At 45.1% G+C, this 15,696-nt stretch overlaps 2 protein-coding genes and 1 long non-coding RNA gene across 20 annotated transcripts in view; all 3 read left to right on the plus strand.

Annotated features, from left to right (window-relative positions):
- The window catches only part of LOC307204974 (immunoglobulin lambda-1 light chain-like), a 181,748-nt gene that overhangs the window by 55,540 nt on the left and 110,512 nt on the right, over positions 1-15,696 (plus strand). For 3 of the 9 annotated variants that reach the window (XM_079957211.1, XM_079957207.1, XM_079957208.1), the window contains exons 1-2: positions 12,153-12,213; positions 12,345-12,651. The exons of the other annotated variants lie outside the window; for them this stretch is intronic. In XM_079957211.1, the coding sequence (XP_079813337.1) occupies positions 12,168-12,213; positions 12,345-12,651 (353 nt within the window). In that variant the 5' untranslated portion in view covers positions 12,153-12,167. Of the gene's footprint in view, positions 1-12,152; positions 12,214-12,344; positions 12,652-15,696 lie in introns of those variants that run through there. 9 annotated transcript variants of the gene reach the window in all.
- LOC307204961 (immunoglobulin lambda-1 light chain-like) overlaps positions 1-15,696 on the plus strand; it is a 139,707-nt gene that overhangs the window by 21,473 nt on the left and 102,538 nt on the right. For 4 of the 10 annotated variants that reach the window (XM_079957169.1, XM_079957187.1, XM_079957167.1 and 1 more), the window contains exon 2: positions 65-368. The exons of the other annotated variants lie outside the window; for them this stretch is intronic. In XM_079957169.1, coding sequence (XP_079813295.1) covers positions 65-368 — 304 coding nt within the window. The remainder of the gene's footprint in view (positions 1-64; positions 369-15,696) is intronic. 10 annotated transcript variants of the gene reach the window in all.
- On the plus strand, positions 3,845-4,257 carry LOC307205082. The gene is made up of 2 exons (XR_013833846.1): positions 3,845-3,999; positions 4,131-4,257. It is a non-coding gene; the product is annotated as an uncharacterized lncRNA (long non-coding RNA).

The following is a 15,696-nucleotide window of genomic DNA, read 5'->3' on the forward strand; positions in this document are numbered from 1 at the left end:
GCTCCAGTGATATTTGAGAACACAGAGGATGGAGAGTCATGCTTTTCTTTTTCTTTTTCAAAAGGTGCCAATTCACAGCCAACAGTGACTCAGACGGACTCCCAGTCTGTGTCCCTGGGCCAAACTGTGAAACTCGCCTGCTCTGCAAGTAGCGGTGGAAACTGGGGCTACTTTCACTGGTATCAACAGAAACCTGTGCAGGCTCCTCGCTTTGTGTGGTATGGCTCCAGCACCAGGGGAGAAGGGATCCCAGATCGGTTCACTGGCTCTCAGTCCGGGAACACTGGCTCTTTAACCATCTCCAACATCCAGGCGGAAGATGAAGCAGTTTATTTCTGTGGTGCCTGGGAGGGCACCGGTGGTGACAAGTTCCACAGTGATACAATTTGATGGGGAACTGAGACAAAAACCTTTTCTCCTCTGCCCTGCCACAACGAAACCTGAGTTCCTCAAGAGCAGAGTTGGGCCTGAATGAGCTCAGACTGTTTTTGACAAGAATGTGGTGTGATAGCAGATTACTTTAGACACGGGAATACATTTAGAGAAATGGCCTCACCATAAACATCTGACACAGCTCAGCAATAAACTGCAGCCCTCACTTCTTAATTCTCCTTGATGGCTAGGTCAAAGCTCAACAACTTTGCCAAAAAATGATCATCAACTTTTGTGTCCGGATTTTCACATTTTTAAAAATGGCAACCCTGTTAATAAATAAATAGCTGGGTTGTCGTTTTTTAATTTCCTTGCAAACAAGTCACAATGAATGTTCAAAAAGCAGTAACCCAGTCCAATATTCTATATTCTTCTTCTCACTCCAGAATCTCAAGATCTTTCCCACTATCTGCTGCTTGATCTATTTATCTCTGGTGCAAGGAACGGGACCTTCCACATGCAAGTCACATTCTTTGCCATTAAACTTTCATACCCCTTTATCCCTCTTCCCTTGAGATATCCCCATCAGCCTTGATAAGGAAGAATTATCCTGCTTCTTCCTTAAGGTCATCTTCTACCAGACAAGCACCATCACTAATACCATTTTTAAATCTCCTTTCTGCTAAAGTATTATAGTGCATCTCATTTTGATATTGCATTTTGTATTCTCAGAAGAGAGACAAAGTTCTAACAGAGCCAACGAACATGGGGTGTCCATTAAAGGACCATTCATCAGCTCTGGGGAGATATAAGAAAGGAAAGTGTCAGGTCCCACCCAGCTTCCTGTTAGATTCAACATGCTCTTTAAATGTATTCTAATTGTTTCTGTTATTTCTTAGGAAATTCACATTGTAATGCAATAAAAGGCAATATGTAAGAAATGAAAAAAGCAATGAAAATACAATTAAACATGTAGCACCTAACACAGCACATTACAATTACTATAATAGGCAGAAAAATTATTAAGCACCCATCCTTAAGACCCTATGCAATTTGATATGCACAACTCGTAGACTTAACATATAGAATAAGAGAACAAGAAGAACATATATTAAAGAAGATTGGACAACTTTTATTGAATATATGGGGAATAATTGTGTACAGCTGAAACCCTGGCAGCATTTAGATAAATTCAGCAGTGTAAACAAGTTTTGATGGATGCAATAATGGAATACTGAACGGTATAGTTTTTGTAAAATATGCAGGGATTTATGATATGTAAAGTGAACCATGGAAAGAAAAGAAGGGAAGTCATTCGTATCTTGAGGAAGTAAAATGAGTATTTTAAATTGTAAAACAACCCACTTGGAAATTGGCCAGGGTCTTATATATATAAATTTCCAAGTGGGTTGTGTTTGGAAATCTTTCATCTCACCTCCAGGCCCTGAGAAACTTTGCCATGGAAATCTCAGTGTGTCTGGCTGTTGATAGAGCTGCAAACTCTGCAGTCCTGTCTTTAATCTGTAGGGGGCGATGTCGGCCCACTTATACCAGATTTAGCAAAAATTATATGACCGCATAAACTTCCTACAACTGCGGTGTGAAGTGAAAAGGAAGGATGCTCTTTATTTGTGAGTAAATCTCCTGTGCCTTCCAACTCATTCAGGTGCTAATATTCTGCATCTCTAATCTAGAATATGAGACACGGGGCTGACCAAAGGGGGAACACTTGGGGCTCCAGGTGTTACTGAACTGCGAGTCCCATCAGCCCCCTCCCAGACATCATGGCCAGGGGCCAGCCTTACTGGATACTGTAGATAGGACCAAAGGTTCCCAAATCCTGGTGCATATTGTGTGTGGGGGGGGGGGATAAGAAGAACAAAGTTTTATTTTTGCTCCCATTCCTTGTCAACATTTAATGCAATTAGGTGCCAAAATCAGGTGCAATCAGGTGCCAATCAGGTGTATCTGAAGAAGTGTGCATGCACACGAAAGCTCATACCAGTAACTAATTTAGTTGGTCTCTAAGGTGCTACTGGAAGGAATTTTTTTTTATTTTGTTTCGACTACGGCAGACCAACACGGCTACCTACCTGTAACTAGGTGCCAAAATGTTTTACATATTTTACATAAACTAAACCCTTCAGTATTCCATTGTTACATCCATCAATACTTATTTACACTGTTGAATTTATCTTCATGCTGCCAACGTTTTCAAGTGTACACAATTTCCCCCCGTGTATTCAAGCAATATTTTCCAGTCTTCTTTAAACATATGTTCCTCTTGCTCTCTTATTCTATATGTTCGCATATTCCATCAGTTTAAGTAGCCATTCTTCTTTAGTTGGGATCTCTCTTGTTTTCCATTTTTCCGGGCTAACAAAACATGGGCCACAGTAGTGGCATTCCTAAAGAACCTTTTTCTTTTTTCTTTTTGCACCTGGGAATTATATTCTTCTGAGCTCTTGTCCCCCTTCACCTCTACTCTCCTGAGCTTTGGTCCCAGCATTTGGCAGAGGGTCCAGGCAGCAGATGCTGAGGATGGCAGGGAGTGCTGGCCAAATATTGGAGGGTGGAGCTGTGTGTGCCTTGTGGTCTGGCCAGCCTTCCCTGAGCTCCCCTGCTGCTCTCTGGGGTGGAGAAGGAAGCTCTTCATGTCAACACTGTTGAGCAGAGATGCTGCCACGGATGGCCCAGTTCACTTCTGAATATGGAACGGAAAGGGAAATAAAATGCCTTAGGCTGGGCCTGCCTGGACTTCACCAACCATTATTGAGAGGGGTTATCTCGCCACGTCCTCAGTTTCATCCTGAATAAAACAAGACAATATCTATTTTTAAAAACAACAATGCTCTTTTTGTCAGGCTTCAGAGAATCTGATCCCTCGCCAGGTAGAAGCCAAAAAGCAGATAGACAAGAAGAGTTAATTTATTCAGTATTCACAGAGAGAGACAAAGGAATACAGTCTTTATCAAATAATGGCGTTGCTCCGAGTAAATTCAACCCCCCCACCCCATCTGTCCTATTCCATGTCATCCCTGCGCTGGCTGATCTGTGCTTTCTGCCTCTGAGCTTTCTGTTCTCCTACTCTCAATGCCCACCTAGTCCTGAGAAGGAGGGGGGTCTGGAATGCTTCCCAAAGACACTGAGTCTGTCTGCTCTCTTTCCCCTAGTTATTCTTCTTCCTGCTGTTCCTCTCCCAGGATTTCCCAGCTTCTCCCATCTGCAGCCTCTGAACTATGCCCTTCTGCAAACCGCTGTTCTACATCTATACTGTCCTCCTGCTCTCGGTAAGGTCCAGGAGAAGGTGGTTGGGGGGCAGCCCCTACAATTCTTCCTCAGTCCAGCCCCTGACTGACACTTTTATGCAAATTAGTTTTATTGGATTTGTGTGTGTTTTTGGTACGGCACTGTATATTCTCAGCGGTGGCATGTGGTTCTAGTTAAGTGAATGAGTGCAGGGTGGATTTGCATGATTTGCATTTGTTCATCAGTTCCAGAGAGATTAAGGAAGGAAAAGGTGAGGTCCCAGCTAGTTGCCTGTCGGATTAAGAAGGAGACACTGCTTTGGAGAGCTCACCATGGCCTGGACTCTGCTTCTCCTGGTCCTCCTCAATTACTGTTCAGGTAAGGAAGTGGAGACAGCACAGCACAATTTTCTGTATTATATAGTCATCATATGAATGTGGTGTTTTTCTGATATTGCAGAGAGTAATATATCAAGGGTCTTTCCCCTTTCCCTTTATTTTTTTGTAAAGGTGTCGCTTCACAGGCAACCTTGACTCAGCCAGCCTCCCAGTCTGTGTCCCTGGGCCAAACTGTGAAAATCTCCTGCCTCCAAAGTGGTGGTCTTGATTCCTCATACACATTTGCCTGGTATCAACAGAGACCTGCGCAGGCTCCTCGCTTTGTGTTTGCTGGTACCAGCACCCGGGGAGAAGGGATCCCAGATCGGTTCACTGGCTCTCAATCCGGGAACACTGGCTATTTAACCATCTCCGACACCCTGGCTGAAGATGAAGCTAATTATTACTGTGGTACTGATGAGTCATCTGGTGGTTACAAGTATCACAGTGGTACAATCTAATGGGGAACTGAGACAAAAACCTTTTCTCTTCTGCCCTGCCACAACGAAACCTGAGTTCCTCAAGAGCAGAGTTGGGCGTGGGGAACTGAGACAAAAACCTTCACCCTCCCTCCCTACAGCAAAAAAACCAGAATTACTTGAGTGCAGAGTCAAGAACGAATGGGTTCTCTCTCTCTCTCTTTAACAAGAACGTGCAATGATATCAGGTAATATGGACACACAGATGCTTTTAGAGGAATAGTCTCAACTTAAATACTGTACAGTGGTACCTTGGGTTAAGTACTTAATTCGTTCCGGAGGTCCGTTCTTAACCTGAAACTGTTCTTAACCTGAAGCACCACTTTAGCTAATGGGGCCTCCCGCTGCTGCTGCACCGCCAGAGCACGATTTCTGTTTTCATCCTGAAGTAAAGTTCTTAACCTGCAGCATTATTTCTGGGTTAGCGGAGTCTGTAACCTGAAGCGTACGTAACCTGAGGTACGACTGTATGTGGTCTCACCAATAAATGGCAGCCCACAGTTTTTGTCTGACCCTGATCAGGGGCGTCTTACCCATAGAGGCTAGTGGCGTGGGGCACCAGGGCGCCAAATTCTGGAGGGCGCCAGGGAAAAGGCAGAGGCTGGATGCGGCACCTCCTGGCACCAGCTCACCGTCCTCACCCGCCTCCACCGCACCCGGAGCCTCTGCCTGCCGTGGCCACCGTGGCACACAGCAGCCAGCTGAGCCAGGAAGCGCTGCCATCAGCTCCGTCTCTTCCCCACCGGAGGAGCCGCCCTCCAGACACTGCCTTCCTCCAGCCCCACCGGCAGCGCCGTCCTCCCTAAAAATAGGTCGACAACTCTGGGAAATGGTCGGGGGGCGGGGGGGGGGGCGGAGGGAGCTTTGCACCCTTTACAAGCCATATCCTTTGTCAAGCTTTGGTCATTTCCAGAAAGGGCACTTTGCACAGGTTTGTATTGATGTGTGCACTTCTTATTCTAGGATCAGACAGAGAGTGGCGAGAATGCAGCCCATTGAAAATGCTTCTCTTCTTAAATTCAGATGATTAACTACATATTCCAATTTAAAATAAAAATGAATTGTTTGGCATTTATGGCGAACAATAACCCACATAAAGGTAAAGGTAAAGGGACCCCTGACCATTGGGTCCAGTCGTGGCCGACTCGGGGGTTGCGGCGCTCATCTTGCTTTATTCGCCGAGGGAGCCGACGTTTGTCTGCAGACTGTTTTTCCGGGTCAGCATGACTAAGCCGCTTCTGGTGAGCCAGAGCAGTGCACGGAAACGCCGTTTACCTTCCCGCCGGAGCGGTACCTATTTATCCACTTGCACTTTGATGTGCTTTTGAGCTGCTAGGTTGGCAGGAGCTGGGATCAAGCAATGGGAGCTCACCCAGTCACGGGCATTCGAACCGCCAACATTTTGATCGGCAAGCCCTAGGCTCTGTGGTTTAACCCACAGCGCCACCTGCGTCCCAGATAACCCACATACTCGCCTTTAAACATTGGTTAAATGGATTAGGCTACAACCCTGCTTACTGTAGTGCAGTTACAAAGTGGGTGGGAATCCTCTGGCCTAGGAGGCAAATGTAGCCCTCCACAGCTCTCTGTGACCCTTCAGAATCTCCCCAGAGCAAATGCCTCTTAAGGCACACCCCTCGTCCACATTCTTCACCCGCCCTGCTTCACTGCCCATTTGTGTGTATTTTGGCTCTCTGGGTTGTCTCCTTGAATTCTGATAAAGCCTTCTGAATTGAGGGAAAGAGGGGCGCATGGGGCATAGAAACTAGCCGACAGTAGAAAAGTAGGATTTGTGTGTTTTGCTCCACCTACCTTTCCCTGTCATTCTCCTTCCAACCTGAACAATTTCCCAGATTGGAGTGCAGCACTCAGACTTGGGACTCAGCTACCTTAGTTTAAAAACGTTTTGAATGTGTTGTTGTTGTTGTTGTTTTATGTGATATTTATTAAAGTTTTCAAAGATAAAACAAAAAGAAAAGAAACAACAAAAATACAGAAATACAGAAATACAGAAATAAAAACAATTTAAAAACACGTAAAGTTTCCGTTCTCTTATTTTCTTTTAACTTATTTTCCCGACCTCCTCATACCTCCCTTTCTTATATTCCAATTCAAATTGTTTGTTCAGCAAATCCTCCACTAATTCTTTTAATTATTTCAAAACCTTATTTTCCATATCTCTTAAACATTACAGCTGAAAACCACTTAATTTCTCTCCAACATCATTCTAACATTCCTTAATTTTACAATATTTCTGCAAATAGTCTTTAAACTTTTTCCAGTCTTTTTCCGCCACCTCTTTTCCCTGGTCTCGGATTCTGCCGGTCATTTCTGCCAGTCCCATATAGTCGATCATCTTCATCTGCCATTCTTCCAGAGTGGGTAGATCTTGTGTCTTCCAGTATTTTGTGATGAGTATTCTTGCTGCTGTTGTCGCATACATAAAAAAAGTTCTGTCCTTCTTTGACACCAATTGGCCGACCATGCCCAGAAGAAAGGCCTCTGGTTTCTTAAGGAAGGTATATTTAAATACCTTTTTCAGTTCATTATAAATCATTTCCCAGAAAGCCTTAATCCTTGGGCACGTCCACCAAAGGTGAAAGAATGTACCTTCAGTTTCTTTACATTTCCAACATTTATTATCGGGCAAATGATAAATTTTTGCAAGCTTGACTGGGGTCATGTACCACCTGTAAATCATTTTCATAATATTCTCTCTCAAGGCATTACATGCCGTAAATTTCAAACCGGTGGTGCATAACTGTTCCCAGTCAGCAAAACATAATGTTATGTCCAACATCCTGTGCCCATTTAATCATAACAGACTTCACCGTCTCATCCTGGGTATTCCATTTCAGCAGCAAGTTATACATCTTTGACAAAATCTTGGTTTTGGGTTCTAACAATTCTGTTTCTAATTTCGATTTTTCCACCTGGAATCCAATTTTCTTGTCCAATTTATAAGCCTCCATTATCTGATAATAATGAAGCCAGTCTCGCACTTTGTTTTTTAGTTTCTCAAAACTCTGCAATTTCAGTTTGTCTCCCTCTTGCTCCAAAATTTCCCAATATTTTGGCCATTTGGACTCCATATTAAGTCTTTTAAAAGCTTTCACTTCCATTGGAGACAACCACCTTGGGGTTTTATTTTCCAATTGAATGTGTTGTTGTTTAGTCATTTAGTCGTGTCCGACTCTTCGTGACCCCATGGACCAGAGCACGCCAGGCACTCCTGTCTTCCACTGCCTCCCGCAGTTTGTGTTATAGACATGCAACACTAGATGCCGCTGGAGAGCACAACAAAAACTATGCATTTTTCCCTTGCGGTTTTTTTTCTTATAACAATTTAATTTCTGACTTATTTATAGCATTCCCTTCCCTGTGTGTAGATACACCCTAAAATGGTTTTTCCATGCCTGTTAAGATAATCATAGGACTTAATAGAGCAACACAAGAAGGAGGCTCTTTGTATGATACATACCACGCAACCGTCCCAAATTAAGTCCGACATTGTGGATTGTCAGAAGCCACCCTGACTTCTGTCTGAAATCCGTGGTGTCCCACTTTCTCCGCCTTGCTTCCTCCGCTTCCTCTGGAGCAGCTGTGGCGGCCTTCATAGTAGACTCCACCGCCATCATGGCACAACTCCACTCTAGCCATATTCCCGGAAGTGAGCACAGTGCATCTGGAAGCACACTTCTGGATACAGGTGTACCACTTGCAGCAGCCACAACAAGGCCTACAAGGCTGCGAGGAGGCCAAGGCCTAGTGAGGTGATGGTGGTGGAAGAGGAGAAGCAGCCGGCAAAATAAGGCTGCGATAGGAGGGGGTAGCTGCAGTGCAAAGATTGGGTTGAGTGGGTGGGTGTCTTGCTTTCCCATCCCAAAAAGTTGTATGATAATGTGTATTAAAGGTAAAGGGACCCCTGACCATTAGGCCCAGTCACGGCAGACTCTGGGATTGCAGTGTTCATCTCACTTTATTGGCTGAGGGAGCTTCTGGGTCATGTGGCCAGCATGACTAAGCCCCTTCTGGCAAACCAGAGCAACACACAGAAACGGCGTTTACCTTCCCGCCAGAGTGGTACCTATTTATCTACTTGTACTTTGATGTGCTTTCGAACTGCTAGGTGGGCAGGAGCAGGGACCAAGCAACGGGAGCTCACCCCGTCGCGGGCATTCAAACCGTCGTCCTTCTGATCAGCAAGTCCTAGGCTCTGTGGTTTAACCCACAGTGCCACCCGTGTCCGTAATGTGTATTACCTCACTGCAAAATGTGTTTTTATATATTTATAATTTTTATTAAGTTTTTCTATTTTACATTTTGGAATATTCATTTAAACAACCTTAAAATATCAATGACTTCCCTTCTTCTCTTTCCATTGTTCATTTTACATAACATAAATCCCTTCATATTTTACATAAACCTAAACCTTTCAGAATTCCATTATTGCATCCATCAACATTTGAATTGATCTTAACACTGCCAACGTTATCAAGTGTACACAATTTCCCCCCATATATTCAATAAACATTTTTCCAATCTACTTAAAATGTATGTTCTTCTTGTTCTCTTATTCTATATGTTAAGTCTGCAAGCTGCGCATATTCCATCAGCTTCAGTTGCCATTCTTCTTCAGTTGGGACTTCACTTTTTTCACATTTAAAGGTAAAGGTAAAGGTACCCCTGCCCGTACGGGCCAGTCTTGACAGACTCTGGGGTTGTGCGCCCATCTCACTCAAGAGGCCAGGGGCCAGCGCTGTCCGGAGACACTTCCGGGTCACGTGGCCAGCGTGACATCGCTGCTCTGGCGAGCCAGAGCCGCACACGGAAACGCCGTTTACCTTCCCGCTGGTAAGCGGTCCCTATTGATCTACTTGCACCCGGAGGTGCTTTCGAACTGCTAGGTTGGCAGGCGCTGGGACCGAGCAGCGGGAGCGCACCCCGCCACAGGGATTCGAACCGCCGACCTTTCGATCGGCAAGCCCTAGGCGCTGAGGCTTTAACCCACAGCGCCACATTTGGGGTCTAACAAAACATGTGCCGCAGTGGTGGCATACATGAATCACCTTTTTTGACACCTGGGAATTTCCATCTGAATTATCCACAACAAAAAAGGACTCTGGTTGTTGTTGTTTTTTTTTTTGGGGGGGGGGGTTGGAAAAGTAGTTTTAAACATTTTTTTTCAATCCATTATAAATTATTTCCCAATACTCTTTCACCCTTTTACAAATCAACCACATATGACAGAACGTACCCTCAGCCTCATTGCATCTCCAGCTGTCAGATGGCTGTTGCGGTTCCTCAAGAGTAACCAGGCAGGACTCCAACCTGAATTTTACAGGCTTTATTTAGGTGCAAACTATTTACAGTGAAGAGCATCAAAAGTTCATGTCTGGCTCGGTCGTTAGCAGAATCCGGGAGTGGTCTGTTTTTGGACCTCCCCCAACATAAGAGTTTCTTTACTCCCAACCTTCTCCTTCCTTCTCTGCGCCTTAGGCTACTGCGCAGAATGGGCGGTGGCAAGGGCATGTTTTCCTCCTGTCCGCCTTGCCTAGGAGTGGTGTTAAAGCTCTCACAAGCATCCTCTGGTCCTTGCCCCTCTCCCCCGCTAGAGGTGGGGCTTTCCTCCTCCCCGGAAGAGGAACTGCTTCGCAAGATTTTCAAAGGCTCCTTGTAACACAACTGCCCTTCTGTTCCTCTCCTCTGAGCCGACGGCAGTTCCCTGACACCAGCACATTTACAATTGTTTACAACCCACTTGGAAATTGCCCAGGGTCTTATATATATAAATCTCCAAGTGGGTTTTGTGGGGAAATCTTACCATTCACTTCCAGGCCCTGAGAAACTTTGCCATGGAAATCTCAGTGTGTCTGGCTGCTGTTAGAGCTGCAAACTCTGCAGTCCTGTCTTTAATCTGTAGGGGGCAATGTTGGTCCACTTATACCAGATTTAGCAAAAATTATACCACCACATAAACTTCCTGCAACAGCGGTGTGAAGTGAAAAGAAAGAATGCTCTTTATTTGTGAGTAAATCTCCTGTGCCTTCCAACTCATTCAGGTGCTAATATTCTGCATCTCTAATCTAGAATATGAGACACGGGGCTGACCAAAGGGGGAACACTTGGGGCTCCAGGTGTCACTGAACTGCGAGTCCCATCAGCCCCCTCCCAGACAGCTTTCCCAGTGGCCAGCCTTACTGGATACTGTAGGTAGGGCCAAAGGTTCCCAAATCCTGGTGCACATTGGGAGAAGGGATAAGAAGAACAAAGTCTTATTTTTGTTCCCATTCCCTGTCAACATTTAATGCAATCAGGTGCCAAAATCAGGTGCCAATCAGGTGTATCTGAAGAAGTGTGCATGCACACGAAAGCTCATACCAGTAACTAATTTAGTTGGTCTCTAAGGTGCTACTGGAAGGAATTATTTTATTCTGTTTTGACTACAGCAGACCAACACGGCTACCTACCTGGAACTAGGTGCCAAAATGTTTTACATATTTTACATAAAATAAACCCTTCAGTATTCCATTGTTACATCCATCAATACTTATTTACACTGTTGAATTTATCTTCATGCTGCCAACGTTTTCAAGTGTACACAATTCCCCCCCCCCGTGTCTTCAAGCAATATTTTCCAGTCTTCTTTAAACGTATGTTCCTCTTGCTCTCTTATTCTATATGTTCGCATATTCCATCAGTTTAAGTAGCCATTCACTGGCTCTAAATCTGAGAACACTGGCTATTTAACCATCTCCAACACCCTGGCTGAAGATGAGGCTGTTTATTACTGTGGTGCCTGGGAATACACCGGTGGCAACAAGTATCACAGTGGTACAGTCTAATGGGGAACGGAGACAAAAACCTTTTCTCTTCTGCCCTGCCACAACGAAACCTGAATCCCTGAATTCCTGAATTATTTTGTGTGTGTGTGTGTGTGTGTGTGTGTGTGTGTGTGTGTGTGTTTTAATCTCTTTTTGTCAGGCCTCAGGGATTCCAATCCCTCCCCTGGTGGCAGCCAAAAAGCAGATTGACAAGAAGAGTTCTTACCACATAATTTATTCAGTATTCACAGAGCGAGAGAAAGGAATACAGTCTCTATCAAGTAATGGCGTTGCCCTGAGTAAATTCCAACCCTCCCACAGCTTCTCTCCTATTCCACGTCATCCCTTTGTTGGCTGATCTATGCTTACTGCCTCTGAGATTTCTGTTCTCCCACCCCCAATGCCCAACTAGTCTTGGGAAGCGGGGTCAGGAATGTTTTCCAAAGGCACTGAGTCTGTGTCTCCCCCAGTTCTTCTTCCTGCTCTTCTCTGATATTTCTCAGCTTCTCCCCTCTGCAGCCTCTGAACTATGCCCTTCTGCAAACCGCTGTTCTACATCTATACTGTCCTCCTGCTCTCGGGAAGGTCCAGGAGAAGGGGGTTGGGGGCGGCCCCTACCATTCCTCCTCAGACCAGCCCATGACACTTTTATGCAAATTAGTTTTATTGGATTTGTGTGTGTTTTTGGTACGGCACTGTATATTCTCAGCGGTGGCATGTGGTTCTAGTTAAGTGAATGAGTGCAGGGTGGATTTGCATGATTTGCATTTGTTCATCAGTTCCAGAGAGATTAAGGAAGGAAAAGGTGAGGTCCCAGCTAGTTGCCTGTCGGATTAAGAAGGAGACACTGCTTTGGAGAGCTCACCATGGCCTGGACTCTGCTTCTCCTGGTCCTCCTCAATTACTGTTCAGGTAAGGAAGTGGAGACAGCACAGCACAATTTTCTGTATTATATAGTCATCATATGAATGTGGTGTTTTTCTGATATTGCAGAGAGTAATATATCAAGGGTCTTTCCCCTTTCCCTTTATTTTTCTGTAAAGGTGTCGCTTCACAGGCAACCTTGACTCAGCCAGCCTCCCACTCTGTGTCCCTGGGCCAAACTGTGAAAATCTCCTGCCTCCAAAGTGGTGGTCTTGATTCCTCATACACATTTGCCTGGTATCAACAGAGACCTGCGCAGGCTCCTCGCTTTGTGTTTGCTGGTACCAGCACCCGGGGAGAAGGGATCCCAGATCGGTTCACTGGCTCTCAATCCGGGAACACTGGCTATTTAACCATCTCCGACACCCTGGCTGAAGATGAAGCTAATTATTACTGTGGTACTGATGAGTCATCTGGTGGTTACAAGTATCACAGTGGTACAATCTAATGGGGAACTGAGACAAAAACCTTTTCTCTTCTGCCCTGCCACAACGAAACCTGAGTTCCTCAAGAGCAGAGTTGGGCGTGGGGAACTGAGACAAAAACCTTCACCCTCCCTCCCTACAGCAAAAAAACCAGAATTACTTGAGTGCAGAGTCAAGAACGAATGGGTTCTCTCTCTCTCTCTTTAACAAAAACGTGCAATGATATCAGGTAATATGGACACACAGATGCTTTTAGAGGAATAGTCTCAACTTAAATACTGTACAGTGGTACCTTGGGTTAAGTACTTAATTCGTTCCGGAGGTCCGTTCTTAACCTGAAACTGTTCTTAACCTGAAGCACCACTTTAGCTAATGGGGCCTCCCGCTGCTGCTGCACCGCCAGAGCACGATTTCTGTTTTCATCCTGAAGTAAAGTTCTTAACCTGCAGCATTATTTCTGGGTTAGCAGAGTCTGTAACCTGAAGCGTACGTAACCTGAGGTACGACTATTTGGTCTCACCAATAAATGGCAGCCCACAGTTTTTGTCTGACCCTGATCAGGTTTTTGTCTTACCCATAGAGGCTAGTGGCGTGGGGCACCAGGGCGCCAAATTCTGGAGGGCGCCAGGGAAAAGGCAGAGGCTGGATGCGGCACCTCCTGGCACCAGCTCACCGTCCTCACCCGCCTCCACCGCACCCGGAGCCTCTGCCTGCCGTGGCCACCGTGGCACAAAGCAGCCAGCTGAGCCAGGAAGCGCTGCCATCAGCTCCGTCTCTTCCCCACCGGAGGAGCCGCCCTCCAGACACTGCCTTCCTCCAGCCCCACCGGCAGCGCCGTCCTCCCTAAAAATAGGTCGACAACTCTGGGAAATGGTCGGGGGGCGGGGGGGGGGCGGAGGGAGCTTTGCACCCTTTACAAGCCATATCCTTTGTCAAGCTTTGGTCATTTCCAGAAAGGGCACTTTGCACAGGTTTGTATTGATGTGTGCACTTCTTATTTGAAGATCAGACAGAGAGTGGCGAGAATGCAGCCCATTGAAAATGCTTCTCTTCTTAAATTCAGATGATTAACTACATATTCCAATTTAAAATAAAAATGAATTGTTTGGCGTTTATGGCGAACAATAACCCACATAAAGGTAAAGGTAAAGGGACCCCTGACCATTGGGTCCAGTCGTGGCCGACTCGGGGGTTGCGGCGCTCATCTTGCTTTATTCGCCGAGGGAGCCGACGTTTGTCTGCAGACTGTTTTTCCGGGTCAGCATGACTAAGCCGCTTCTGGTGAGCCAGAGCAGTGCACGGAAACGCCGTTTACCTTCCCGCCGGAGCGGTACCTATTTATCCACTTGCACTTTGATGTGCTTTTGAGCTGCTAGGTTGGCAGGAGCTGGGATCAAGCAATGGGAGCTCACCCAGTCACGGGCATTCGAACCGCCAACATTTTGATCGGCAAGCCCTAGGCTCTGTGGTTTAACCCACAGCGCCACCTGCGTCCCAGATAACCCACATACTCGCCTTTAAACATTGGTTAACTGGATTAGGCTACAACCCTGCTTACTGTAGTGCAGTTACAAAGTGGGTGGGAATCCTCTGGCCTAGGAGGCAAATGTAGCCCTCCACAGCTCTCTGTGACCCTTCAGAATCTCCCCAGAGCAAATGCCTCTTAAGGCACACCCCTCGTCCACATTCTTCACCCGCCCTGCTTCACTGCCCATTTGTGTGTATTTTGGCTCTCTGGGTTGTCTCCTTGAATTCTGATAAAGCCTTCTGAATTGAGGGAAAGAGGGGCGCATGGGGCATAGAAACTAGCCGACAGTAGAAAAGTAGGATTTGTGTGTTTTGCTCCACCTACCTTTCCCTGTCATTCTCCTTCCAACCTGAACAATTTCCCAGATTGGAGTGCAGCACTCAGACTTGGGACTCAGCTACCTTAGTTTAAAAACGTTTTGAATGTGTTGTTGTTGTTGTTGTTTTATGTGATATTTATTAAAGTTTTCAAAGATAAAACAAAAAGAAAAGAAACAACAAAAATACAGAAATACAGAAATACAGAAATAAAAACAATTTAAAAACACGTAAAGTTTCCGTTCTCTTATTTTCTTTTAACTTATTTTCCCGACCTCCTCATACCTCCCTTTCTTATATTCCAATTCAAATTGTTTGTTCAGCAAATCCTCCACTAATTCTTTTAATTATTTCAAAACCTTATTTTCCATATCTCTTAAACATTACAGCTGAAAACCACTTAATTTCTCTCCAACATCATTCTAACATTCCTTAATTTTACAATATTTCTGCAAATAGTCTTTAAACTTTTTCCAGTCTTTTTCCGCCACCTCTTTTCCCTGGTCTCGGATTCTGCCGGTCATTTCTGCCAGTCCCATATAGTCGATCATCTTCATCTGCCATTCTTCCAGAGTGGGTAGATCTTGTGTCTTCCAGTATTTTGTGATGAGTATTCTTGCTGCTGTTGTCGCATACATAAAAAAAGTTCTGTCCTTCTTTGACACCAATTGGCCGACCATGCCCAGAAGAAAGGCTTCTGGTTTCTTAAGGAAGGTATATTTAAATACCTTTTTCAGTTCATTATAAATCATTTCCCAGAAAGCCTTAATCCTTGGGCACGTCCACCAAAGGTGAAAGAATGTACCTTCAGTTTCTTTACATTTCCAACATTTATTATCGGGCAAATGATAAATTTTTGCAAGCTTGACTGGGGTCATGTACCACCTGTAAATCATTTTCATAATATTCTCTCTCAAGGCATTACATGCCGTAAATTTCAAACCGGTGGTGCATAACTGTTCCCAGTCAGCAAAACATAATGTTATGTCCAACATCCTGTGCCCATTTAATCATAACAGACTTCACCGTCTCATCCTGGGTATTCCATTTCAGCAGCAAGTTATACATCTTTGACAAAATCTTGGTTTTGGGTTCTAACAATTCTGTTTCTAATTTCGATTTTTCCACCTGGAATCCAATTTTCTTGTCCAATTTATAAGCCTCCATTATCTGATAATAATGAAGCCAGTCTCGCACTTTG

This window comes from Podarcis cretensis (genome assembly GCF_951804945.1).
Source record: "Podarcis cretensis genome assembly, chromosome: 16".
In the NCBI taxonomy this organism is placed as follows: domain Eukaryota; kingdom Metazoa; phylum Chordata; class Lepidosauria; order Squamata; family Lacertidae; genus Podarcis; species Podarcis cretensis.